Source organism: Filicampus tigris, chromosome 2 (genome assembly GCF_054856515.1).
Source record: "Filicampus tigris isolate MCC_2025a chromosome 2, RoL_Ftig_1.0, whole genome shotgun sequence".
Taxonomy (NCBI): Eukaryota; Metazoa; Chordata; class Actinopteri; order Syngnathiformes; family Syngnathidae; genus Filicampus; species Filicampus tigris.
Window position 1 is genome coordinate 32,687,704 of NC_141218.1, and position 26,336 is coordinate 32,714,039.

Consider the following 26,336-nt stretch of genomic DNA (forward strand, 5'->3'; position numbering starts at 1 on the left):
TTACAAGTATATTAAGAAATACTGTATATTTTTCAGGAATAATTGGTAATCTATGTGGCCATGAGCGTTCTGTGAAGATGCAAGAAGTCAGCCCTGTTACATGTTTTTAATGACATCCTCCTGGCAAATGACACTGGAGACTACGTATGTCTCGTTTTGTTGGATTTGACTGCAGCATTCAATACGGTAGACCACAGTATTCTTTTGACTCGTTTGCAACACCAAGTGGGCATTAGTGGATGTGCTCTAGAGTGGTTTGGATCCTATTTGGCTGGGAGGACTTTTTCTGTTAGCCTAGGTTCCTCTGAGTTCCGCTCTGCCCCTCTATCGTATGGTATTCCACAGGGTTCTATTTTGCGGCCATTGCTGTTCTCTGTATTTGCTGCCCCTGGGTTCCATCCTCCAAAAACATGATATTTCCTTCCACTGCCATGCGGACGACTGTCAAATCTATTTTCCGCTGAGCAAAAAAGACGCATTCTCGATAAGACCTCTTTTGTCCTGTCCGAGGGGACATCAAAGTCTGGATGTCACTGAATTTCTTAAATTTCAATGAAAAGAAAACAGAAATTATGGTGTTCGGTCCCAGTGGCTCGTCTACATCCCACCTTGTTGACTTGGGCCCCCTGTCTTCATATCTAAAGCCAACAGTCTTAAACGTGGGTTTTAAAATGGACAGTGATCTTAAATTGGACCAGCAAATCAGCGCTGTTGTAAAGTCCAGCTTCTTTTACCTTAGACAGCTGGCTAAGGTAAAGACCCTCCTTTCCCATCAGCACTTAGAAACAGTCATCCATGCCTTTGTTACATCTTGGCTAGATTACTGTAATGCACTTTATTTTGGAGTCAGCCAGTCCTCTCTCAAACGTCTCCAGTTGGTCCAAAATGTGGCTGCCCGCCTACTAACTGGAGCTCGGAAGATGGAGCACATAACACCAATTCTGGCCTCCCTTCACTGGCTCCCAGTGCATCTTTGGGTTCAATTTAAGATTCTCTTATTTGTCTATATATCATTAAATGGCCCCGCCCCGGCATACCTTCTCTGAGCTCCTCTACTCCTACGCACCTTCCCGCAGCCTCAGGTCTGCGGACCAGGCGCTGCTCGAGGTGCCAAGGACCAAGCGGAGCCTCAGAGGCTTTTCGGCTGCTGGTCCTTCCCTTGGGAGTGACCTCCCATTGGATGTTAGGCAAGCCCCTCTCTGTCCACTTTTACAACCCGGTTGAAGACACATTTCTATTCTCTGGCTTTTGATCCGACCTGAAATTTTCTGCTCTTTTCCGGTGTCTATTGTATTGTATTGTATAGCGTATGTCAATTTATTGATTCCATTTTATTGTATTATGGGTATTTTGTTGTTTGTATGTAAAGTGCTTTGTTACAGCTTTAGCTGTTATGAAATGCGCTATATAGATAAAATTGTATTGTATTGTATTGTATTGTATTGTATTGTATTGTATTGTATTGTATTGTATTTATAAAGGGTATCCTTGGCCTTTGATTGTTGGTGGGAGAAAAACGCTGGAGTGAAGGGGATGAGCTTTAAGCCCCGACCAAGGCAGTACGTGGGCAGGCTTCAACATGAAGTTTTAACTCGAAGGGATCAGAAACATCCATTTATTGTCAACAGAAAGATGACGTGATGCGTTCATTTATTTTACGTCGCCTTGTTTACGAAGCCTGCCTTGTCGACCCGGTGCTTTGCGGTGACTAGGGGAAATCCTTAACTGAGTTGCGTCACAAATACGTCAATAAACTCATTCACTGACCAGTTACCACAGTAGCCGCCATATTCGCAGCTATGGCAGGGTAACGGTAACGTTGCAGAGCGCATGGTCTCATCATTGACATCAAATACCCACGCACTGACACCAAAATCGTACTCTGATAGTGGTCCACGGTCAGCCACTCATCTTCCCCCACGAACGACCGAGCTGAGCAGCCGGGATTTTACAGTGGGGGAAACATGTACTTTGGAGCGGGGGTCTAGGTGGACTACGATGCCTTAGATTTAGAGAGGAATCCTGGCACAACATGGAGATAAACGACGTTATTAGTGAGGTGGGTTTGTGTGTTTTTAATTGCTCATGCTTGTTTCGGCTTTGTCTCGAGTTGAGGTACCTTGCCCTGGTTAAAGGTTACGTTCAATTCGCGTCACGATCTGCAGCGCATCGCGATGCATGCTAACACGCTGGCTAATGCTAACAGCTGGTTACATGTTTATTTTTGTTGCACCGCCTGGGTTTATCACTTTCAAACTTGTTCCCTAAGGCCTCTGAAATCTGGCATTCCGAGACAATGTCAGAGTCGTTGTACAAAGACGCGCAGCAGTTTACTTGTGCCGTTTGCTGTCATTTATACTTCTCAAGAGGAGTTTGCTGCTTTGCTAGCTTAGCGCATGTAGCATTAGCATGTAGTTAGTGTGCCAAGTGACAGCTCGCTATCAGGTAACTTTTGTCGCCTCTTTTATCGATTTAACACACCTGATCGTGTTGTTATGTATTTACAAGTTAATCATTTTGAAGTTAACGCAAAGCCGAGTGCACGGTTGCTTAAGCACAAGTGAAGAGCGATGCGTTGCATATAAACTTCCCGGTGTAAATTCACGTCATATTTTACAACACGATCCTTTTACGTATGCCGTTCATTGGTAATATGATTAGCAATGTAGGTGCTATTAAAACCCTACGCGGCGTTCTTTTAACCAGTTTCAAGCTACTTTGGAAACTGAGTGGAGCGATTCATTCGGATAAAAAGAAGTGCAGACACGTGCGGCCAACCATTCACCAGAAACATCAGTAGTTCTCAACTGTTGTCACCCTGGGACTCGCAGCATCCTAATGTTGCAAAGTCGCGACCGATTTTGTAGAAGTTAAGAGCAACAAAACGTTTTTGTTCAAACATGGCCTCTGACAGTATGTATACAATACAGTAGTATGTTACACTTAAAAACTCAGTTTGAACTGAGTTTGATATTCTGCCAAAAGCATATTGCTGCCCGTTACGTCTGCATTTGTTTACACTGGAGTAGCTAGTGACTAGAGCACAAGTGGGTAACATTTCCTGACCTATACCCATTATTGCATTGCCAATGTGGGAACTTGGTATGCCTCAGTACTGTCCTGAAAAAATGTGTATACAAAAATATGTAATGTTTTACGAGCTGTCCGTGACCCACCCAAAATGTGTCCGCGGACCACGTTAGGTCCCCCCCCACCAGTTGAGAATCACTGACCCAAGTCTTGTGTGTCTATTGCAGTCTTTTGTTGTAAAACATATCTCTGTATAGTATGCACATCTAAATATGCCAGTCTGTTGATGCATATTGGACAACGTGTTATACGTGGACTAACTGAATGTTACTTGTGTGCATATTTTATATAAATGACCTTGTGATCTAATGTATTCTGGGTGAGGCACATTGACAGATGATTAAAGCATTGAAGTAAACATCTAGATTAGCCTCTTCAACTGGAGTAACCTTTTAATCCACTTTGCATCAGTTTCTGACCATGAAGACATTTAACCAAAAGACATGTTCAAGGAGTGTTGGGCCTTTTCAAAATGATCAACTGCATGTTTGAGAATGGCAGAAAAAAGGCCTGCCATGCCGCAAGTGTAGGCTGCACTCAGAGGTGGGAGTGAAGATGCATGTGTGAATGATGTCCTGGCTTTAGCTGTAGCCAGCATGTCACAATTCAGACCTCACAGATGCTCCAAGGCTTGCCTTTTGGTGTCGCTGAGTTTTAACTTGCTTCAGAGTACTCAGAGTATCTCTTATATTTGAAAGGTTAATGCTCTTACAGCTTTCTGTAGTTCAATCCTATTGGAGAGTGATTTGTTGGCCTCTGTTCTGTGGATGTGAGTGTATGTCAGTGGCTCCACCCACTGAGTGGGCTTGCGTAGTGCTATGACTCATCCCCCCTCTTCAGAGGCTTGATGGAATTCAACACACACAAACACAGTAGACGGAATACATCATGCAGTAAGATTCACTTCGTAAGTGAAACCTGCAATTCTCTGAAGCACTGGATTCTGTTTATGATTCAAATTACATACGCATATTTATATTTGTTTGATCATTTGACTGGCCTTTCAGTCATTAACATTGCATTACATTTTATGAATTTGTCTGCGAGAAAAAAAAAACACAGTTCTGTGTTGTCATTAAAAATAAACAATAAACTCATTGTTTCTAAAATCTGTAAGAGCAACGTTATCATAAAGAGGCTACGTAAATGCCAGAGGCATCACAAGAGCCATTCAGACATGCTCTGTCCGATCTTGTCTGGGATCATAGACTGGTAGTAACAAGGAACCTATGCTACTGTGCAGGATGTAAACTTTTAGAGCATGGATTCCTTACTGTTTGTCAACAAACAGAACTACATGTTGGTGAAAATGCTCTGTTATTGCATGTGACTCATCGTTTTCATCTGTTGATTTGTTCATCGTTCACGTGGGCGTGCAGGAGCTGCAGTCCTGTTCAGTTGAAAGCATGCATTCACAAGCTTTCCTTGAGTTTTGCCTTTTCCGACTCCAATGATGTAATTTGTTTTTGTGGATGCAGGTCAATGGACATCAGATCATGGATGAGCCCATGGAGGAGGGAGAGTGTTACACGCACTGTGTAAGTAAGGTCTGGGGTCTCAATGCATGGAGACTGGCATAGGTAAGATGGATCTTCCTCACTTCTTCGTGTGTGTGCAGGATGACGGGACGTACAAGGAGATTCCTATCACTCACCACGTGAAAGAAGGCTGTGAGAAAGCAGATCCATCACAGTTTGAACTCCTCAAGGTCCTGGGTCAGGGCTCTTTTGGCAAGGTGAGAACACACCAAATCCAATTGATCTCTCTCTGTTTACCATCGTAAATTGTTGTTCCTCCACCAGGTATTTCTGGTAAGAAAAATTGTGGGTCCAGATGCTAGTCAATTATATGCAATGAAAGTTCTAAAAAAGGCATCATTGAAAGGTAAGGTGACTTTTCACAAAACCCATAGCACAAAGAACGTGTTCTGTCGTCAGTGTTAATTTTAATCCGTGACTGCACTCCTGTGTTCTTTTTCAGTCAGGGACAGAGTTCGCACCAAGATGGAGAGAGACATCTTAGTGGAGGTCAATCATCCCTTCATAGTGAAATTGCACTACGGTAAGACAATGGAGAACAACAAAGTATCTTAAGTTCTTAGGTGTTCATACAACCAAGCCTTAATACCAGTATTAAAATTAAACAAAAGTACTGTGATGCTATTATTTTATTGTGGAACCTTACGGGGAACCCTTACTATTCAATCAAGTCATCGACGAAAGAAGGTTTTATCAACATATTGAATCTATTCATCTCTCCATCCATTTTCTATAGCGCTTATTAGTGCTGGACTACATGGAAAAAAATTTGGATTACTTTGTAGGCCATTTTATTGCACAATAATGATATATGACGATCTAGACATTTTCAGTTATTCTATAACAATTATCCAACACCTGGACACACACCTTTAGACTTAACTTTTTGCACTGGTGCGCCCAACTTTTTTTTTTTTTTTTTTTTGCAACAGCAGTAAGTTAGTTGCACCAAAATTTTCAACCGTATCACATTCACAGAACTACCAACCTATAGAAATTAACTTCCTGAACAATGTATCTGTATCATTCCGTGTGTATGTTTTCTAATAATTTAGAATCTTTTTACGAATGCCCACCACAGATTGTTTTGGGATTACATACATACTTGGACCTAATGTAGTCGCCGTAGTTAGCGATCACAGATGGCCGACCTTCTGCGCATGTGCGACTCACATCCTGCAGGGATGACAGATCATGTTTTGACAGCCCCTATACACCTTGCTCCATATTTACTGCCATAAACACTGCTGGGTGACGTCGTCTTGGGTACGTGTCACTCGACGTCGTGCTTTGTGCGTATGCATGCCGCATCACGGACACGTTGCGTTCACATTGGAAGTCAAATTAATTTTTGTAATTTGAACAAGTACATAAAAAGATTGGATTATTGAACGTCGCCAGGATGAAAACTACATGTAAATGTAATATTCTGCACCATGCTCTTTATTCCGCGGACTGCGTTGATATCTGAGGAGGGCTTTGAAATCAGCGGTAAATTCTGTGATCGAGGAATTGTAGATTCATTGGGGGACAAATAAATGGAACCCTATAAACAGACATAAATGAAGAGAAATTGCATCTTGGGCATTTAAGAGAATGGGCATGGATTAAATTCAAAAGAAAAAAATGCTGTCAGCCATGCTGAAATTGAGTTAAACAAACGTTATGAACATATGTATTCTTCTTGAAGTTGCATCTGAATGAGAATATTTGTGGCTGGCCATGGATACAGTTCATTTAAAAAAGCGCTTTCTCAGTCATTGATATCGGCCACCATGGACATCGTCCGCCATTGCGAGTACCAATACCAAAATAAGGCTGGTATCGGCTCGATCCTGAAGCCTGGTATTGGTACTTGCCCATCCTTCATTCTTAGCTTCAAGCTTAGGTTGATGTAATTGAACATGTGTGCTGTGCATATGTTATGTGTGACTCATCAGTTAAATAGTTCACTGGTGATTTAAACTATTTCCTTTCCTTGCCTCTGCAGCCTTTCAGACGGAAGGGAAACTGTATTTAATACTGGACTTTCTCAGGGGAGGAGATGTATTCACTCGATTATCCAAAGAGGTAAGCGTATGTCCTCTTGCTCTACATCTTATTGTACTTTATGCCCTACTACCTGGTGTTTTTATTTCTCCGTTTGAAAAGCAACAAACAAAAACATGAATATTCTTTAAACCCAAAGGAATTGTGAAGATTAAAGTTACATGTGAAACTGGCGTACATGTAATACTCAACAATGTTTGAATGATTTCTTGCAAGCATCGAAACTGCCAAGGCACGTCTCTTCTGTTTGCGTTCACATTAAATCATATTATGACTGGAATTGCTCATTGAAACACGTGCTTTCAGCTTTTCAAGTATTAATTGCTTGTCAGTTTGTTAAAGCAGCTCTCAGAAGCAAAGCAATAGCTGCCAGCAATGTCAAATCAACAGCATGCAGAATGTAGTTACCTTCTTGAAATGTTCAGTATGTGAAAATGATACTTTTCTCCCCTCTTTGTTGGTTGTTACTGGTATCAATTTCTCACGGAATTGTCCTCATCTGAGTTCAGAGAGTAAATCTGTCCAGTTCTTAACAGGTTATGTTTACAGAGGAAGATGTGAAATTCTACCTTGCAGAGCTGGCCCTGGCACTTGACCATCTGCACAACTTGGGAATAGTTTACAGAGATCTCAAGCCAGAGAAGTATGAGACCTCGCCTTCAACTTTGAACTTACACACCCAAACTCCAAACACTAACCCTAACCCGTCGTCCACAAAGCTTCACACTGTTTTTTTGTTGCTTCATAACCTTATAACCTCAAGCCCCAAAATTTAAGAGTAAAATTTGCACTGAAGCCTCCCCTTCACTGAAACGGATGATTTTGAATCATTAACATGTTTCATTGTGTTACAATAATATTTTGAAGCTTTCCATCATGGAAAATGTGCTTCTTTCCCCCCAGTATCTTACTTGATGAAGCTGGACATGTAAAGTTAACAGGTATGTTTTTTACTGTGTAGCCATATATCATCATTTTTACTGTGTAGCCATATATCATATATCTCCTGAAAATTTTGTAGGATGTCACATAAAATGTAATCATCAGTGTTTGGTTAAAAATACACATTTTTTTTGAAGTACTTGAAGACATTTTCAGTAAAAATGTTCAAAATGTACAAGTGCATTTTTTTCCCCTTTTGCCCTTCTAAAATGATCTTTAATGCTCATAAACGGAAACAGTCACATCTTGTACACTTTTATCTGGGGACTGTCATGTTTTTGTTTGTCCAGATGAGACATAATCGGATGTCATTGTGTACAGACTTTGGCCTGAGCAAAGAGTCAGTGGATGCTGATAAGAAGGCTTATTCTTTCTGTGGTACGGTGGAGTATATGGCCCCTGAGGTGGTCAACAGGAGAGGACATACACAGAGTGCCGACTGGTGGTCGCTAGGTGTACTAATGGTATGCGGGTTTTCTCAATACTTGAACAATTAGCTCATGATCTTAAAATAGACGGAAGGTTTCCCACACATTTTAGAGCAGGGGTCTTCAAGTCCGGTCCTCGGCAGCACTCATCCAGCCCGTTTTGGATGTTTCCCTCGCTCCAGCACACGTTATTCGAATGAGAGATCGTTAACAGGCTTGTGCAAAGCTTGCGGATGAGCTGGTCATTTGAATCAGGTGTGTTGGAGCAAGGACACATAAATCAGGCTGGATAGATGCTCCCAAGGACTGGACTTGGAGACCCCTATTAAAGAGTATGAAACTGAGTTCCTTACAAGGGCCCAAGAATATGTCATTTACATTCACGATTAGTGATAAAGAACACAATAGAAGATTATCACATACAACAAACATGAATGAAAATGCCCTTTTTCAAGGAAAAAAAAAACACTTTTTAACTTAAAAAAATGTTGCAGATTTACTGGTTCTCTTAATTTTATTCAGCGCGTTATTCTATATTTATTGTATTACTTTTGCTTTCTCATATGTTTGCAGTTTGAGATGCTAACTGGGACGTTACCATTCCAAGGGAAGGACCGAAATGAAACCATGAACATGATTCTCAAGTGAGTTACATTGTTATGCAATTGCTCTAATAAAACTTGTAACAGTGATAAGATGAAAAGTGAGTTCTCGTGCTCCCAACACAAGTGTTGTTAAAGTTTCTACCAGAAATTGATCCTGAATGCAAAGTGGCCACAAATTCTCAGTTTTTCCTAACACACCCCCAATATTAATGCAGTGACACTGAAGACTCCTTATAGCTTATGGGAGGAAAGTCAACAATGCCTCAACTTTGATAACATTACAGATGCACCTCAACAAGCACACAATTATTTTAAGGGGAGGAAAAAGAAAAGAAAAAAAACGCATATATATATATATATATATATATATATATATATATATATATATATATATATATATATATATTAGGGATGTAACGATTTATCAAAAATCAATATGAAAGCGATATAAATGCTTAGAATATGCATCGATGTAGGGGTGGGCGATATGGGCAAAAAAAAAATTTCTATTTTTTTTTTTAAAAACTCAATGATAATTTGACGATATTCTACAAAAAATATTTTAAATCTGCACTTGTTTCACAGACCAATTGTGGATAGGCAGCGTTTGTGAACAACATCTCTTTTAAATTGCTAAATACAGCTTCTGCAAAACAATGATATTCTACGCAATATTTAACAATAAAAAACAAAAAAGATGTATAGACTTACATTGATTTTTGGGAATATTTATGTCATTTAAATGTCTCTGCTGTTATTCCATAATTATATGACATTTTGAGCTGCAGTAAGTTCTGGTGTACCACTGCCATCTACTAGAGCAATCAAAATGAGAAAAAATGTATTTGATATGTGACGTGTGACGAAGTGTCACCCAGCGAGAGAAAAAAAAACATGACAACACCCATTCTCATACATTGGCCAACGTATTCAGAATAAAGTTGAACAACAAAATTGCAATTTACCGAAAAGTGCATTTTCCCACTCATTCATTGCTGTGATATGTACACTTGGGACTTTATTCATGTTTGGGTGTATGCTGGCGGCACACTAATAAACCGTCGTAGTTTGTGCAACGTGTCTCGGGAGTACAGGCTAGTTATGAATGATGCGGAATAAAAGCATGTAAACTGAATGTTAACCGATCATCCAGGATGTCACGTTTGACTTGCTTGCTAAAGTACTGAGTGTGTGTGTGTGTGTGTGTGTGTGTGTGTGTGTGTGTGTGTGTTTAAGCTTTTGTTTAGTGTATGTACGTTTTCCTCGTAATCCGTATGGCTCGTGGTGCAACAGAATTGCTCTTCACTGTGACCGTTTTGGCACATCTAACAATGTTATTCCCACCGATGACAGTCTTGTCATCTCCAAACCATTTACAGACTACGGACGACGTGGACTCGCGCGACACCGTCACATGTATATTCTGATGCATTTCATTGGCTAAGAGACCGAGAATTGGTTAAAAAAAAAAAAAAAGAAAGAAGAAAATGGTGTATACCTTCTCCCGGCTGTAGAGGTAGAAAGACGCAACAGCGCTCATGACTCAAGTGGTAGAAATGCGGTTATGCGCACCCGGCCTAAATGGGTTACTTGTTAAGCCCTAATTTTTTTACTGTTATGATCAAATATCATACTGTAATACAGTTTTTAAAATGTGTTTTTGATGGAAGTAGCTGTTATTTATTAATCCAGTTAGGGGAATTTAGGTGGCAAAAAAGGTGATAGTTTTCACTGGAAAGTGGCACAATGGTGCATATTTATCTTTTTCTTTTTCTTTTTTTCCCCCTTCAGAGCAAAATTAGGAATGCCTCAGTTTCTTAGTTTGGAAGCCCAGAGTTTGCTGAGGATGCTGTTTAAACGTAACCCAACAAACAGACTAGGTAAGGAGAATGTCTTCTTTTCAAACATGAACTGAACTGCTGGCATTGACTTCAATCAAGTGCAGAATACCACAAAAAGAACAAAGTGTGAAACTGTTACTACTTTTTAGAGGTACGGCTTTATTGTGCCTGGTTTACTGAAGTGATGTGATGTGATCTGTGTCTTCAGGGGCCGGAACCGACGGTGTGGAGGAGATCAAACGGCACGCTTTCTTCTCCACCATCGACTGGAATGTGGGCACACATGCACACGCCCACACAATCATTTCTCATTTCACACGTACCCACACAAACACACCTGTAACTCCAGCTTCTGTTGAAGATTCACACTTCACAAACGTTCAGCTTGGCCATTAATTTTGGCCGTGCCAGCACTGTAATGTGTGCATGTAATGTGGGCGGATGGCCAGTTCTGGCTGTGTGCACTAATAGCTCTGCGTGAGTGTTCATCAGCCAATGGGCAGCTATTGGCTTGACATCATTGTAGAGCAATGGGAGGGAGTTCATTAAAGAGGGCTATTGGATTTTCTTTCATAGATGAGGTGTCAGAAAGGCTGCAAGATTGGTGTCCCAAAATTTACCGGTATATTGTAAAGCCAAACTACGAGATTTCCCCTTCTGTGTGGGCCAGACTATAAACCAGCACATCTACAAAGAGATTTTGTGGCATTTGCTATGTTTCAATTTTTTTTTTTTTAAACTTTTATTTTTGTTTAGCCCATTAAGGACGGGAGCGCATAACCGCGTATCTACCACTAGAGCCGGTAGCCCTGTTGCGTCTTTCTACCTTCAAATCCGGGAGAGCGCATACGTCTTTTTCTTTTTTTAAACCAATTCTTGGTGTCTTAGCCAATTTAATGCATCAGAATATACACGTGACGTCGGGAAACCGCGGAGGATGTCCCACCGTAATGGTTGACGCCGTCGATCAGTGGAGCTCTGAAAGAAGTAACGGCAGTGGTGGAAACTACATTCTTGTGGACTTTGAACCAGTGGAACCAGTCGAACGCGATATACTGTATGGTTAAGATATATGTTTGTAGACAATGATGATATCGACGTCTTTGTAACAGAATAGAGGATGGCAATTACCACTCGATTTTTTTAAACTATTAAAAATAGTGCTTCTCTTGCACTGAGCCTTTATTTTTAGACCTTCGATTGAAACAGTAAATAGTAAACTTGGGCCTGTGTGAAAGCCACATGTCTAAGGTCTGAAATTATTTTGTAATTATGTTTCTGCTACAGGGGCTGAGATATCAATTATTTTGGAGGTGTTGAATTTCTGGGAGAACCTCAGGTTTAAGATGGTGATTCAGTAGTTGCCCTTAGGTTTTGGGGAGATGATGAGCCAGCTGCTTTAGGGCTTAATGGATTCATTTGAGTTAAAACGACAAGGCCTAAGAATTAAATGTTCAAATGAAGAAGATTAAATAAAATGTCTTTCATGTAATAAATAATCAGGTGTCTTACTTTCTACTTTTGCCGAATCATCAACACATATGAGTTGTGTTAGACTACATGGTTACTTTGAAGGGAAAAATCTACAGTTTGATATGGATATTTTCGGAAATCCACTCTGACGCTCTTACATCACTCTAAAATTGGTGAGTTTGAGGAGGCGGAGCGTGCCCCTCTCCTATCAATTTCCGAACACAGTCTAAGTTCTAAACCAATCAGCAACTCGTGCTTAAACTGTTTCCACCTGTACTGCCTGACGCATTGCACGCACTGTGTCCCCAGTTGGAGCGCCTAGAGCGCGCGCGCTCTGACACTTCCGTTTTGGTGCACTCTCAAGAACATTCGGAATTCCCGAACGGTCCAAGTGAACCAGTGCGCTCTTGGACCATATTTCCGAGCGCGCCTTATGTCTTATGTGACACTTGTCGTGGAACTTTCTGACGCACATACTGTATGTCACACATTCCAAGCAGCCTATAGGAAGGTTTAATCCCTAATATCTAAAATGGAAAAATGTGGCCTTCCTCAGAAACTGTACAGAAGAGAGCTACAGCCCCCATTCAAGCCGGCGGCAGGTAAACCAGACGACACGTTCTGTTTCGACCCAGAGTTCACTGCAAAGACACCTAAAGGTAAATAATGCACATACACGCGCACTCAGTGCAAGCTCATTATCTTGAAAACCATCCTTCTGTGTGTTCATACCTGTCACTACATAATTTATTGGATGTTGTTATACTGTATTTGCAGTCTTGTATTATGTAGCATGTTTGTTTGTTTAGACTCCCCAGGTATCCCTCCCAGTGCGAACGCCCACCAGCTCTTCAAAGGCTTCAGTTTTGTTGCTCCAACACCGATGGATGAAAACAAGAGTTCCCCACTCCTTAGTATACTCCCGATAGTTCAGGTAAGGTTAACGGTACTCATTCTCTCCCTTGTGTGCATGCTCAGCCACTTCTACATCTGCCTAAAAGGTTTGGGAACACCACAAAAGCATCATAATGTTTAACAGCACATCATTTGTTTTTTTGTGGAAAGGTATTTCATGGTAAATAAAAACTACTGCTGGGCCATTGACAAGTCAGACTTTTGTTAGAATGCCAACCACGCGCGGCGTTCGGTGGTCACAACGATAGGCTTTCTTCTACTAGTTAAAGCAGAGCCCCAAGTGTGTAATAAAAAAAAATCACTCGTGTATACACTAGACGCATTTTCAGAACTGGGCAGATGAGTAAAGATGAATTTGGCTGCATAATTTTGCACTTCATGGGTGGGCAGGCACTCCAGACACATGTATTTGTAGGCAAGACACAAAAAAAAGTCTATTTTCCATAATAAGCCCCCTTCTAAGCATGTTAAATAATTAAATAGCACCAGCCACCCAATGAGATGCAATCACTTTTTTTTTTTCTTTTCTTCCTTTCAGATGCATGCGGGGTCCAAGTTCTTGGATCTATACGAGCTGCAGGAGGACATAGGAGTCGGCTCCTATTCCATTTGTAAACGCTGTGTACACCGAGTCTCTGCTATGGACTATGCTGTGAAGGTGACCAGTCACTGACATATCAGAAGATGTTCAGATGTACATGTATTTTTTTTCTGTTGCACATTTTGCGCTCCTAAGTAGTAGGGAGATTCACTGCCACATGGCTAAACACATTTGCATGCAATGTTTTCAATAATACCGCAGTTTGATTTGCCACCTGTCGTGCTTCATAGGGCACGGCTGGGGTAACCTGACAGATTGGCAACTAAAGTAGTATTTATCCAATTCCAGTCTCAATCTATGCTGTTCTTTTCTGCGATATGCTTACCCGTTTTTTTTAGATCATTATCACATAAGATACACACATGGACAAAATCGTTGGCATACTTTATTAAAACTCATTCACTGCCATTGACATATTTATTTGTCTTTTCTTAGTCCAGCCATTCAATCCCAGGAACTAATTTTTGTTTTTGTTTTTTCAAATTTTTTCAAACATTAGAGTGAAAGAGGGAATGAATAAGTTAAAGACAGAGAAATCTTCAGCGGTTAATGAAATAACTTATACCTGATAAGCGTTAACTCCCCCTTAACACCCTTAAGCTTAATATTTTCTTGCACAAAATAATGATTTCTCTCACTGTCAATGAGAATTCTTCACCCATCTACAGGTATTTTGGCCCTCTCCTTTTAAAGCCCGTATCAAACTGAGTGGCAATTGTTTGCGAACGTAGCAAATTATTATTTTTTCGTCAGGGTTCCTTCAAGGTCGCAAACGGTTGCAAAGAAATTCATTTTAATGGTCTCAAACAGTTTTATTGTCACAAAGAAATTTTGAGCATGTTCAAAATTTGATGGTGACAAGAAAAAGTATTTGCAACCATTAAATCTGTTTGGGAATGTCTGCTTGTCTGTCTGCAACATTGAAAGAACCCTGACGAAAAAACAACACTCGCTGCACACACTTGCAAACCTTCTCGGCTCAGTGAGATACGGGCTTAAAATAGGAAATAAACCCAAACGCATTTTTTTCCAAGAATATGTTCCCAGCTGGCCCACTAGTGAATGAATGAATCAACGTCCGTCCGCAACACTTTCCCATCCTAATCCTGACTGTATGTTCTTCTCTTTTGTTTGGATTGCTAATTAATTTTGAAGAAAGTAGCTTTTTCTCCCCTTTCTCCTCTCTGACCGGCAGTAACGTTGTGGTAAACGATTGTGGTTCAAAGAAACAAATACAGACGTAATTGTTAATGAAAGGCAGACTTGGCATCTCTGTCGAGAAACTTTGTTCTCGGCTCCGGCTAGTGAAGGCCAAGACGGTCGGTCGGCTCTGCCAACCCAGACTCTAATGCAAAAGGGAAGAAGGATCCACAGCGCTTTGGCAAGTTAGGGATACATCCCTGGGAATGTGGATACTGGTAGTTCCCTCCGGATGAATGTCAGTGGGTGGAAAATCAATCCTCTGGTTGTTAAGAGTATAATTTCCTAATACCATAATGTAAAGCTAGTATAATATATTGTGCTGTTGGGATTAGATAATTCCAATCAATGTTGGCTCTGTAACGAAAACACACTTTCAAGTTGTTAGCAGACTTAAAATGTAAGGGACATGGAAAAAAAAAAAAAACCTAAAAACCTTTTCAACCCATTAAGGCCTAAAGTGTCTGGCTGAACATCTCGCTAAAACCTAAGGTCGTCTTTGGAATCACTCTCGAAAACGTGAAGTTTTCCCGGAAATTCAACACCTAGAAAATAATTAATATCTCAGCCCCTGTAGCAGATGGAATCATAATTCCAAAAGAAACTGAAAACTTAGAGATGTGGCTTTAAAACTGGCCCGAGTTTATTAATCGTTACTGTTTCAATCAAAGATGTAAAAATAACAGAATTTTTTTTATCAGTGCAAGAGAAGCACTATTTTAATTTATAAAAATTGAGTGGTAAAGACCATCCTCTATTCTGTTACAAAGATGTCAATATTGTCATTGTCTGCAAACAAATATGTTATAAGTGATAATCAACCCAAACACATTTTTTTCAAGAATATGTTCCCAGCAGGGCGGCACAGTGGTCGACTGGTTAGCACGTCCGCCTCACAGTTCAGAGGTCGTGGGTTCAATCCCGGCTCCGGCCTCCCTGTGTGGAGTTTGCATGTTCTCCCCGTGTCTGCGTGGGTTTTTTCTGGGTACTCCGGTTTCCTCCCACATTCCAAAAACATGCATGGTGAGTTGATTGGACGCTCCAAATTGCCCCTACGTGTGATTGTGAGTGCGGTTGTTTGTCTCTGTGTGCCCTGCGATTGGCTGGCAACCAATTCAGGGTGTCCCCCGCCTACTGCCTGAAGACAGCTGGCATAGGCTCCAGCACGCCCCGCGACTCTTGTGAGGATAAGCGGTATCGATAATGGATGGATGGATGTTCCCAGAAGGCCCACTAGTTGAAACACGGCATTCTGATTAATATTGCATTTGTGGAATGTGAGTTAAAGGGACACTTGGGTGAGCTTAACATTGGCACTTGTATAATAGGTGTGCATGTAAAAATGACATCAGTACTAAAGTGCCCACCCCAAAAGACTCAGTCGTGATTTAAGGTCTTTTTTTGTGATTAGATTTACGACAAATTGCCCCGCCCACTTTTGGGACGTGGCTCATGTTATGTTTTCGGTCTCAGCGGACGATGTCATGGGAGGGAGGCAAGCGTGGTAATATGGCTTGCTTTGTCAGTTCTGTTGTCTAAAACGGCGACCAATTGCCACCAAAATGCAAATGCACATTACTGCTCTTGTCCACTTCAACCTGTGAAAGTATAAAAGTGATCTGCACAATAGATTGGATTTATTGACATAAAATGTGATCTCATCATGATCACCTCCCCAAAATCAAAAATACCGTGGCCATTGCTCCTTGACTTTCACAAGCTGAAGCGGACAAGAGCATGAATGCGGACACGAATCCGAAATATGGTTATATTTGGGACAATTAGCGACGCTAAACTCGTGTCTCAGGAGGGAGAGAGACGGTGGCTTGTAGCAGCAGCAGGCAGATTGGAGCTTTATGTCCCCTTCTTCCCTCCCCGGCTAAAGGTAGGATAATGGGACGGCTAATAGCAACAACTAGCTTCAGGTCGTTAAAACAAAAGGCGTTAGCACAACAACATTAGCTCCTTACTGTCCGCCCAGCGTGTGGAGGTGAAGATGAGCCTGAGTCTTCATGTCGCCTCGCAAGCAGTCGCGTGCGGTGTCCCTGCTTGTTTGCTTGCAGCCGCCACCTTCTGCCCGAGTGAAGCGGCAAGTGAAAGTGGAAGTGAGAGTGACGAAAGCCCTCATCGACCAGTGAACAAAAATTTCTAGCGAAGCTGACTGCACAGCCGAGTGTGGCCTCATTCGAACGTTACCTTCCAAATTGGACGGCGCGTTGTAAGTCGAAAAACTGGGGCCATTCCTCATCCAAATAAATGTGCACGTCTCCTCATTCCCACTTCAGTCTCTGTAAATATCCTGACTGGTGTTTATTGCCTCACCCGTCCTAACCGTGATCAGCAAAGAAGCAGTGTTTTTGTTTTTTTGTTTGTTTTTTTTTCCAAGCAATGAAGCAGTGTGCGCTCGTCCCAGCCTAAATCTATGTAGCTCTGCTGACTTCCACATTTCCTCATTCTCATATAAATCAGCCACGGAGAGGCAGAACACTTTTATACTTTCACAGGTAGAAGTGGACAAGAGTAGTCATGTGCATTTGCATTTTGGTGGCGATCGGTCACCGTTTTAGACAACAGAACTGACAAAGCGAGCAATATTACCAAGCATGCCTTCCTCGCATGACGTAGACCGCTGAGACCGAAAACATAACATAAGCCACGCCCCTTTTTGGAGCGGGGAAATTTGACGTAAACCGAATCACAAAAAAAGACCATAAATCACTACAGAGTCTTTTGAGTTGGGCATTTTAGTACTAATGTCATTTTTACATTTAAACTTATTATATAAGTGCCAATGTGAAGCTCACCCAAGTGTCCCTTTAAGCGGAAATGGGCACTTTAACCTATTTTGCCGGTCTGTCCTCCGTCCGCACCCTTCCGTCACTGTCCCTTCATCCTTATTCATAAAAATAAGCATCCTCGTCCTTTTAAAGCCCCGTCCTTACAATTAATCAGTCCGACCCCCTCAAAAAAAAACAAAAAAAAAACGTCCATGCATGACACCATGGGAGAGGTGCTAACGGCAGGGGTTTCATAATTCATAAACATTGTTTGAAGCTCATTAGCTGGCTAATTTCCTATTCATATCACCTTACCGGCTAGGAGCATCGTGAGTGGATTGAATTGTTTACAACTGTCAACCAAGATAACATTTAGCTGCCACAATTACAGGGACGGTCAAAAACCCTCTTGGATCCTTGCTTAGTCCATTCTTTTTTAAGAAAAAAACTTCTCTTCCTTCGTTCCCAAAAGGGACGGACTGACTGTTCTGACCCTGGGATGGACTGCCCATCTCTGGGGTTAAGCAAACAGCTCAAGCCATCTCAGATGAATGGTGTGTTTTCCTGACTGTATGTTTGCAGCTCATAGAAATCAGTTCCGTCAATTGGATTCAGATTGTGGCTCATAGAAGACCATGGCAATATAGTCTAATGTTTTTTTAATTTTTTTTATGCTGTGTATTAGGGCTGGGCAATAATTCCAAACCAATGTACATCCCGATATACTGTACATCTGATCAATATCAATATGATATCAGTAAAAAAATAAGGATGCAAATCCAAAACCTGGCGTTCTGCTGTTTTTTTTTTTATCTTTAATCATTTGAATTGTTTTTAATGTGATCTTTGATCAATGTAATTGTTTTTCTTATTTAAAATAAGTTAAAAAAAGAAACACCTAATTCTCAATAGACTATTGTGATCCGCCCAGTCCTAAGCATATTGTGTTTGAAATGACATTTACTTAATCTCTAAATTGACCAGTTAATTCCACTTTTTCATAGTTGTGTTAACCTCTTTTTAGGTTAAGTATTATATTTTAAATTCAGCTATTTTTCTCAGGGTCCTTATTTTGAAGAGTAAAAAACATAAATGAAATAACACTAAAAATATATTTAGCGGGGGTTGAACGGTGATCGACTGGTTAGCACATCCGCCTCACAGTTCAGAGGTCGTCGGTTCGATTCCGGCCTCGGCCTTCCTGTGTGGAGTTTGCATGTTCTCCCCGTGCCTGCATCCGTTTTATCCAGGTACTCAGGTTTCCTCCCACATTCCAAAAACATACATGGTAGGTTAATTAGGTAGATTGTAAATGCGGTTGTTTGTCTCTGTGTGCCCTGCGATTGGCTGGCAACCAATTCAGGGTGTCCCATGCCTACTGCCCGATGACAGCTGGTATAGGCTCCAGCACACCCGCGACCCTTGTGAGGGTAAGCGGTATAGATAATGGATGGATATATTTATCGACTGACATGCAATACTTTATATCCTGATCTACTTTTCAACCATATTGCCCAACCCTACTCTGTATTTTGGGTCATTATCCTGCTGGTGTACCCATGGCCGTGCCACTGAGACTGCACATTTTGCTCCACGAGATTTCATGCTGTCTTGTACAGACTCAAGCCACTCTGTGCAGGGTGTAGCAAAGCAGCCACAGGACATAAGCAAGCTTTTTCTGTTTCACAGGCGATACAGTTAATTGTCTTCATTTTTGTATCTGTAAATAGTGTGTTAACTAGTGTGACTTGCCAAAAAGATCCAGCTGTGTCTTATCTGTCGTAAGGGTAGTCTCCGAGAACATTTGTGGCTTGCCAATACAGTATGCATTACGGAAAAATCTCATTTCGTTTTCAAATCAAATTATATCTGTTCTTTACCAACATTTTTGTTCACGTGTGCTGCTATATCATAGGACTTGCAACGGTATGGTCAGGATTTAAATGACATTGGAGGTGACTAAACTGCTAGCCAGGCTTTCCTCAATGCACTATAGCGACTATCACCAGAGTGTCACAGTTCCAGAATGGATTCACTGAAACTCCATGATTGTTTGTAACGCCTACACACATAATGTATAAATTAGGGCTGTCAAAGTTAAAGCATTAAAAAAATTAACTCAGTTATCCCAGTTTTATTTATCCTGTGACAGCTGACCTCTTCTCACTTTGCAGCCGAACTTAGAGGAGAGACACTGTCGCAAAGATTAACTTTTGCGTAGTTTTACTTGAAAAAGTTGTTTCATTGCAGAAATCCCAAATGATTTGCGCACTTTGCCAAGCCAAATTCAAATACCATATTAGTTTTATGTCTTTGGTGTATCGTTCAACAGTTCTATTTTACAGGAAAATAATTGAATCAAAATATACTTTTATTTTTCCACATTAATTCCAAGATTTTCCTCAAGTAAATATTGTTTCCAAGCTTCATGAAAGAAATTGTAATTGAAAAATACGATTAATCGCGATCAATTATAGAAAATTGTGCGATTAATTAGTTTGAAAAATGTGAATGTTTTACAGGCCTAGTATAAATACGGTTGTTTCTTTATGTAGTCTGATAGTATTAGATTATGAGGTTACCTAGCAACCAGTGACGCAATTGTATATTGCTTAACAATTGCATCCATGGTGTCTTTAATGTGCTATCCTTCTGCTGTCTCTTCTTCTAATAATGCTGTCTATCTGCATTTATTTAATGTCAGTTGCATTGTCTTTTTCTCAAGAATGTGTGCTACTAAAGTTCAGTTTAGTGCTGCACTTCTTCGTTCTTTCTGTAAATCTGCTGAGTGAGGCCAGTTTCCCAGCAGAGGGCAGCACAACTGTTCGCATCAGCTCAACACAGCAACTGTGAATGACGGGGCAAAACAGTGATAAAATGCAAACTGCTTGATTGTTTTTCAATGTCACAGATTATAGACAAAAGTAAGAGGGACCCTTCCGAGGAGATTGAAATCTTGATGAGATACGGCCAACATCCGAACATCATTACTCTCAAAGATGTCAGTACAGTATTTCTTTCATTGGTATTTCATCATCCTCAAATTTGGAATACTTAGTCAAACATGATGTTGTGTGTGAATATGTCAGGTGTATGATGAGGGCAGGTATGTTTACCTGGTGACGGAGCTGATGAAGGGGGGAGAACTGCTAGACAAGATCCTCAGGCAGAAATTTTTCTCTGAGCGAGAGGCCAGTGCTGTGCTTTACACCATCACTAAGACTGTTGACTACCTCCACTGTCAAGGGGTGAGGAAACATAAGCACACACACACACACAAAAATAAGCTTTTGAGAAGATCCACAATCATCCAATATTTTCAAATCATCTTTTGTCAGGTAGTACATCGAGACCTGAAGCCCAGCAACATTCTGTATATGGACGACTCTGGGAATCCAGACTCAATCAGGATTTGCGACTTTGGTTTTGCAAAGCAGCTTCGAGGGGGCAACGGCCTGCTCCTCACACCTTGCTATACCGCCAACTTTGTGGCACCAGAGGTGAGCCACAGAGAGGAGAAATACCATTTGAGCTGTTCTGAATGTACAGTATTCCAATGGGTCGGAATACTGAATACTGTATGAAGAAGTCACTAACTTGCACCTTGCAGTACTGCCATCTTTGACTGTCTTTAAATGTGTTTGTGTTCAGGTACTAATGCGGCAAGGTTATGATGCAGCCTGTGATATATGGAGTCTCGGAGTTCTATTATATACTATGTTGGCTGGGTAAGACCAAAACAGGACCAGTTGTTTTCCATGCCTTTTTTAGAACTGTTCCCTTGTGGAGAGCCACATACTGAACTCATCCTAGGTGTCATTAACTGTGATAGTTAGACTTCTACATGTAATTTTATGAAGTTCTAAATGCTTTATTAATCCTTTTGTCAGGTACACACCATTTGCAAATGGGCCAAATGACACACCAGAGGAGATTCTGCTTCGAATAGGCTCTGGAAAGTTTTCTTTGACAGGTGGTAACTGGGATACTGTGTCAGACACCTCAAAGGTAAAATGGTCTAAAAGCTAACTGACTATAGGGGCAAATACAGTATATTACTTAGAGTAATTTAAAGCGGAAGTCAACCCAAACATCTTTTTTTTCAAAAATATGTTCCCAGCAGGCCCACTAGTTGAAACACGGCATTCTGATTAATTTTGCGTTTGTAGAATATAAGTTAAGCAGCAAAATGCACTCGTTTTTAGCCATCTCTGGGGGCGGCCATTTGTCTTCTGTCGACTGAAAATGACATCACAACTGCTCACAACGACCAATCACGGCTGACCTGTTTTCTGAAGCTGAACCTTGATTGGTCATTGTGAGCAGTTGTGATGTCATTTTCAGTCGACAAAAGACAAATGGCCGCCCCCAGAGATGGCTAAAAACTAGTGGATTAACACTTATTCCACAAACGCAATATTTATCGGAATGCCCTGTTTCAAGTAGTGGTCTTGCATAAAACATAGTCTTGAAAACAAAATGTTTGCGTTGACTTCCCCTTTAAGGGTGAAGTTAAAATATGGAATTGATGTCTTGTGGTTTTAGTGCTTAAAGCGGAAGTCAACCCAAACAATTTTTTTTCAAGAATAAGTTCCAAGCAGGCCCACTAGTTGAAACATGGTATTCTGATCAATTTTGCATTTGTGGAATATAAATTAAGCAGCAAAATGCACTCATTTTTAGCCATCTCTGGGGGCAGCCATTTTGTCTTCTGTTGACCGAAAATGACATCACAATGACAGTTGTGATTAATTTTGCATTTGTGGAATATAAGTGAAGCAGCAAAATGAACTTGTTTTTAGCCATCTCTGGGGGCGGCCATTTTGTCTTCTGTCGACTGAATGAGTCGACATGAGTGCATTTTGATGCTTAATTTATGTTCCACAAATGCAAAATTAATAAGAATGCCGTGTTTCAACTGGTGGGCCTGCTGGGAACATATTCTTGAAAAAAATATGTTAGGGTTGACTTAACAAGGTACGGGTAAAAGTTGCTACTGAAAGGAATGCAATGTATTGTATGTACTGTACATTACCCTTTCCTTATCTACGTGGGAAGCTTGATTTGCTTGCGTGTTGCAGGACCTCCTGTCCCACATGCTCCATGTGGATCCTCACCAGCGATACACAGCGGAGCAGGTTCTAAAGCATTCCTGGATTTCCTGCAGAGATGCACTGCCACACTTCCAGCTTACACGCCATGATGCACCACACCTCGTTAAGGTGAGGGGGGGCATCCCTCTCACTGTTATAGGCCAAGCCAACTGAATCATTGTTGTTTTATTTGTTTGCATTCAGTAGTCAAACATCAGAAAATTAATAGTATGATTCCCAAGCAGAACGATTGCCGGTAGTGTACTATAGCACTGGTTGGAACCTAGAGCAAATGCTAGCAAGGGCTGGAGCAAAGCAACAGGACATCCTAGGAATATGTCTGGGGTAGCTCGGGCTAAATGTGGGATCCCAGGTACATGGAGGAGGTATAATATTGCAGTGAGAAAAGCACCATCAGAGATGTTCTTTGCCATTTTGACCATTTTTAACTCAAAATCATTGGGCTCATTCAGTACAGGCCACACCTCTGCCAGCTGCATTCTTAACAGGTGTAAAAACACAGTTGTGGAGTGGCCATCTATTTGTTAGTCAGCATTTATGGATGTTGATAAACTAGCTGGGCAAGTGCCATTACGATCCTGGGAGTGGACAGTTTATTGATGCCAATAGTGACTGAAATGGTGAAAATAAAATATTTTATTTTATACAGGTCTTCACCAAAATGAACCACCCCATTTGTACTTTTGTGGAAATGTGGTGTTGTTTTTCTATCATAATCCATCCAGTGCATTGAGCAATTGGTGGACACGTGTATTCATAAATTTAGAGAAGGTTAAGTTAATCTTGAAAGGTAATAGTGTATTTTAGGTTCATCATGAAATTTCACCTGTGAGCCCAATATCTCTTAATTTTTTATCAGTAGTGTATATATTGTAAAAGTTAAAGCTAATGTCTAATCTCTTTTCCTCATAGGGAGCCATGGCTGCCACTTATTCAGCACTGAGCCAGAAGACAAGCCAGCCCGTGCTCGAACCCGTGGCCGCATCCAGTTTAGCCCAGCGACGCAGCATGAAGAAACTCACCTCAACAGACATGTAGAACCACACACACAAACATACAGGGAGCCCACGCTACCATTTTGACCTCACTTATACAGACTGAAGTCGCGGCCAGTCAAAGCTACAGTCTCCCTTTTTAATGTATTTATTTGACAAAACCAACACACACACACACACACACACACACACACACACACACACACACACGGGGCTCCATGCACACGCCCACCAGATGAGGCTCTAATGCGAAGACATCGGCTCAAAAACAAGACTAGAAACGAGTATCTGTTACTGCTGGGGAGACAAGACTTGTATTTATTTCCACAGCTTTCATATGCACTTGCCCTCCTCGCCTTTCATTCTTTCTTCCCTGGGAAGAAATGCACCAGCTGATGTTCTCCTTCACTGTGATTGGCTGAAACAATGCTGCTTCGGTAAACTGTGCCCCCCACCCTGCCTCCCACTGCTCTTCATCTATGTTCTGTCATCCTCTGCGCCTCAGTTCCTTCTCCTTCCTTGATTGCATTTGCTCTCTTCTTTTCTCCACAATATGGAGTAAAAGGTTTATGTGTGAGTGTGCTGGAAAGATGATGTTGACTGAGGGACAGCCACCAAGGCCCAATCCCATGTTTTCTTACTCGAAGCCTACAACAAACAAGATGCTTCTTTTTGACTTACTGCTAAATCTTAAGGATCAAAATCATCTTCTAGCACTTTTGGCAGTATAAATGCATGTGTGAACAGATGCTGTATTTCATTAACCTTTAATTCATGTTTGTGATGCTAACGATGTATCTAAAGAGGTTAAAATGGCTGCAGATGGACAAAATGTCTTGAAATGAATGTGAAACGGTGTGGTGACAAAAACAGAAGTTCTAAATTGCACATATACATATTACTTGCTAATTTATTTGGTACGCCTGGATTAAACTAATGCAGTGGCTTCTGTTTATGAGCTTTTACTGCATCTGTTTCAGAGAGGTGGTGATTTTTTTTTTTTTTCATGGTCAATGATCTTCATTTTTTATGACTGGTGGACAAAATATCAGCACCAGATTTAACTAAATAAAACCTCTCTACCTTTGAAAATAAACTGATCAAAATAGTCTTTATATTTATTGACATTTGTTTGATCTGTGTGTACCTAGTACATTTGCAAATGATTGTATACATTGTATCTTAATATATACAGTGAAGATTCTGAAGATGAAGAGCATGTGTGGGAGCTGTAGGGAATTCTCTGGGGGGAATGAAATGCACCCCGACAAACCAGAGAGGCTGAATTTAAAAAAAAAAAAAAAAAAGAAATCCATAGATATCTCTTTAAAAGACATTGTGGAAATTGTATGATATTGTATTTATTTAATTTGATTTTTAAGATTCTATTTTTCTTTCAAGTTCTGTACATATTGACATTAAAGATCATTATTGACATGCAGCCACAGTGATCTCGCCTTTTGTATTGCAAATGGAAATTAAAAGACAAAAGGATTTTTTAAAAGATCTGTGTCTAGGAGGTTTAGACTGATTTAGACTGATCAGGCCATCCTTGTCAAGAGTTTTGATTTCTCCGAGTGCTTATGTGGGTTTTCTTTGGGTACTCTACATTTCTCCCAAACCCCTAAAACATGTACATTGGGTTTATTGAAGACTCCAAATTGTCCCTAGGTGTGAATGTCAGCATTGATGGCCGTTTGTCTGTATGTGCCCTGCGAAAGGCTTATTTTGACCAGCGTATGGGTGGACCCAACCGCTGCCCCAAATCAGCCGGGATATTCTCAATCTTTCACGTGACCTAATGAGCATAAGTGGTATTCAAGGGTCTTCAATCCTTTTCCTCGAGGCCTGCTGTGCTGCCTGTTTTCCATCCCTCCCAAATACAACACACCAGATTCAAATGATCAGGATCGTTATCCAGCTTCTGCAGAACTTGCTGATTATCTGATCATTTGAATCAGATGTATAGCAGCAGGGAGGGATGGAAAACAGGTAGGACAGCGGACCTCGATGAACAGGACTGAAGACCCCTGGTATCGAAAATAGATTAATAGTAGTACAGTTAAACATCTGCCTTTTGCTGTTACCTCCAGCGGCGCACAGTGTTAAAGACGCCACTAGGTGGTAACACTGTTCAGTATATGACACTTTCTACACACCAAAAGCTATCAATTCAATGACAAGTGTGACAGCGTTTGTTAGGAGCCCCCCTGGCGCCAAGGTATGAGAAAATGATATTCGTTGGTAATCTATTCTTTCAGATTACTAAAATAGTTTCCTGAATGAATTAATCTGTATCCTCAATTTACTAAAATGTTCCCTCAGATTAGAGATTACTATGAGTGTGACATTTGTAGTAGTCATTTAGCTAGTGTGGAGTTTTGAGTTTTGGTAGTGTGGAAATGTGAGCGTTTTAGTAGTGTGTGAGAGGTAATCCTAATTATGTCCCAGTGGGCCCGTCATATTTTACTCTGTAAATTACCACTTTTCTCCTGATCTTCTTTTGTCTGACCAGCTCTGTGTGTTTGTGTGACAGCAGAAGATTGGGATATGGGCTGGAAAACAGATGGATAGAGGCATGAGGAAATACTACCGCCATTATACACACACTTGCCTGCGGACCAGCTGTTGTCCTCTCTCTCTGTGGCCGACTGAGTTGACTCCATGCCCCCCCCCCCTCTCCCCTGTATAATGCGTCTTGCAGCCTGGGAGCTGAGAGGTAAACAGTGAGGCTAATTGCTTTGACATGCTGCTCTTTGTTTTGGCCT

General features: G+C 41.0%; 1 protein-coding gene across 1 annotated transcript; it reads left to right on the forward strand.

The window, feature by feature from the left end:
* Positions 1 to 1,787: 1,787 nt before the first annotated feature.
* rps6kal (ribosomal protein S6 kinase a, like) lies at positions 1,788 to 25,009 on the forward strand. The gene is made up of 22 exons (XM_086023630.1): positions 1,788 to 2,059; positions 4,569 to 4,628; positions 4,709 to 4,825; positions 4,893 to 4,974; positions 5,071 to 5,151; positions 6,619 to 6,698; positions 7,214 to 7,320; positions 7,581 to 7,618; positions 7,941 to 8,083; positions 8,621 to 8,691; positions 10,444 to 10,532; positions 10,702 to 10,766; positions 12,523 to 12,625; positions 12,776 to 12,900; positions 13,420 to 13,539; positions 20,371 to 20,460; positions 20,549 to 20,707; positions 20,798 to 20,959; positions 21,111 to 21,187; positions 21,350 to 21,467; positions 22,541 to 22,681; positions 23,486 to 25,009. Exons 1-22 carry the CDS (start codon positions 2,033 to 2,035, stop codon positions 23,609 to 23,611), a joined length of 2,181 nt encoding a protein of 726 aa, XP_085879756.1. The 5' UTR covers positions 1,788 to 2,032; the 3' UTR covers positions 23,612 to 25,009.
* The last annotated feature ends 1,327 nt before the right edge of the window (positions 25,010 to 26,336 follow it).

Bases quoted from the DNA above. Each gene is read 5' to 3' on its own strand.
- rps6kal (XM_086023630.1), top strand. From the start codon at position 2,033: ATGGAGATAAACGACGTTATTAGTGAG. The intron at 5,152-6,618 runs GTAAGACAATGG...TTGCCTCTGCAG, and splicing joins CATAGTGAAATTGCACTACG to CCTTTCAGACGGAAGGGAAA. The intron at 20,960-21,110 runs GTGAGCCACAGA...GTTTGTGTTCAG, and splicing joins CCAACTTTGTGGCACCAGAG to GTACTAATGCGGCAAGGTTA.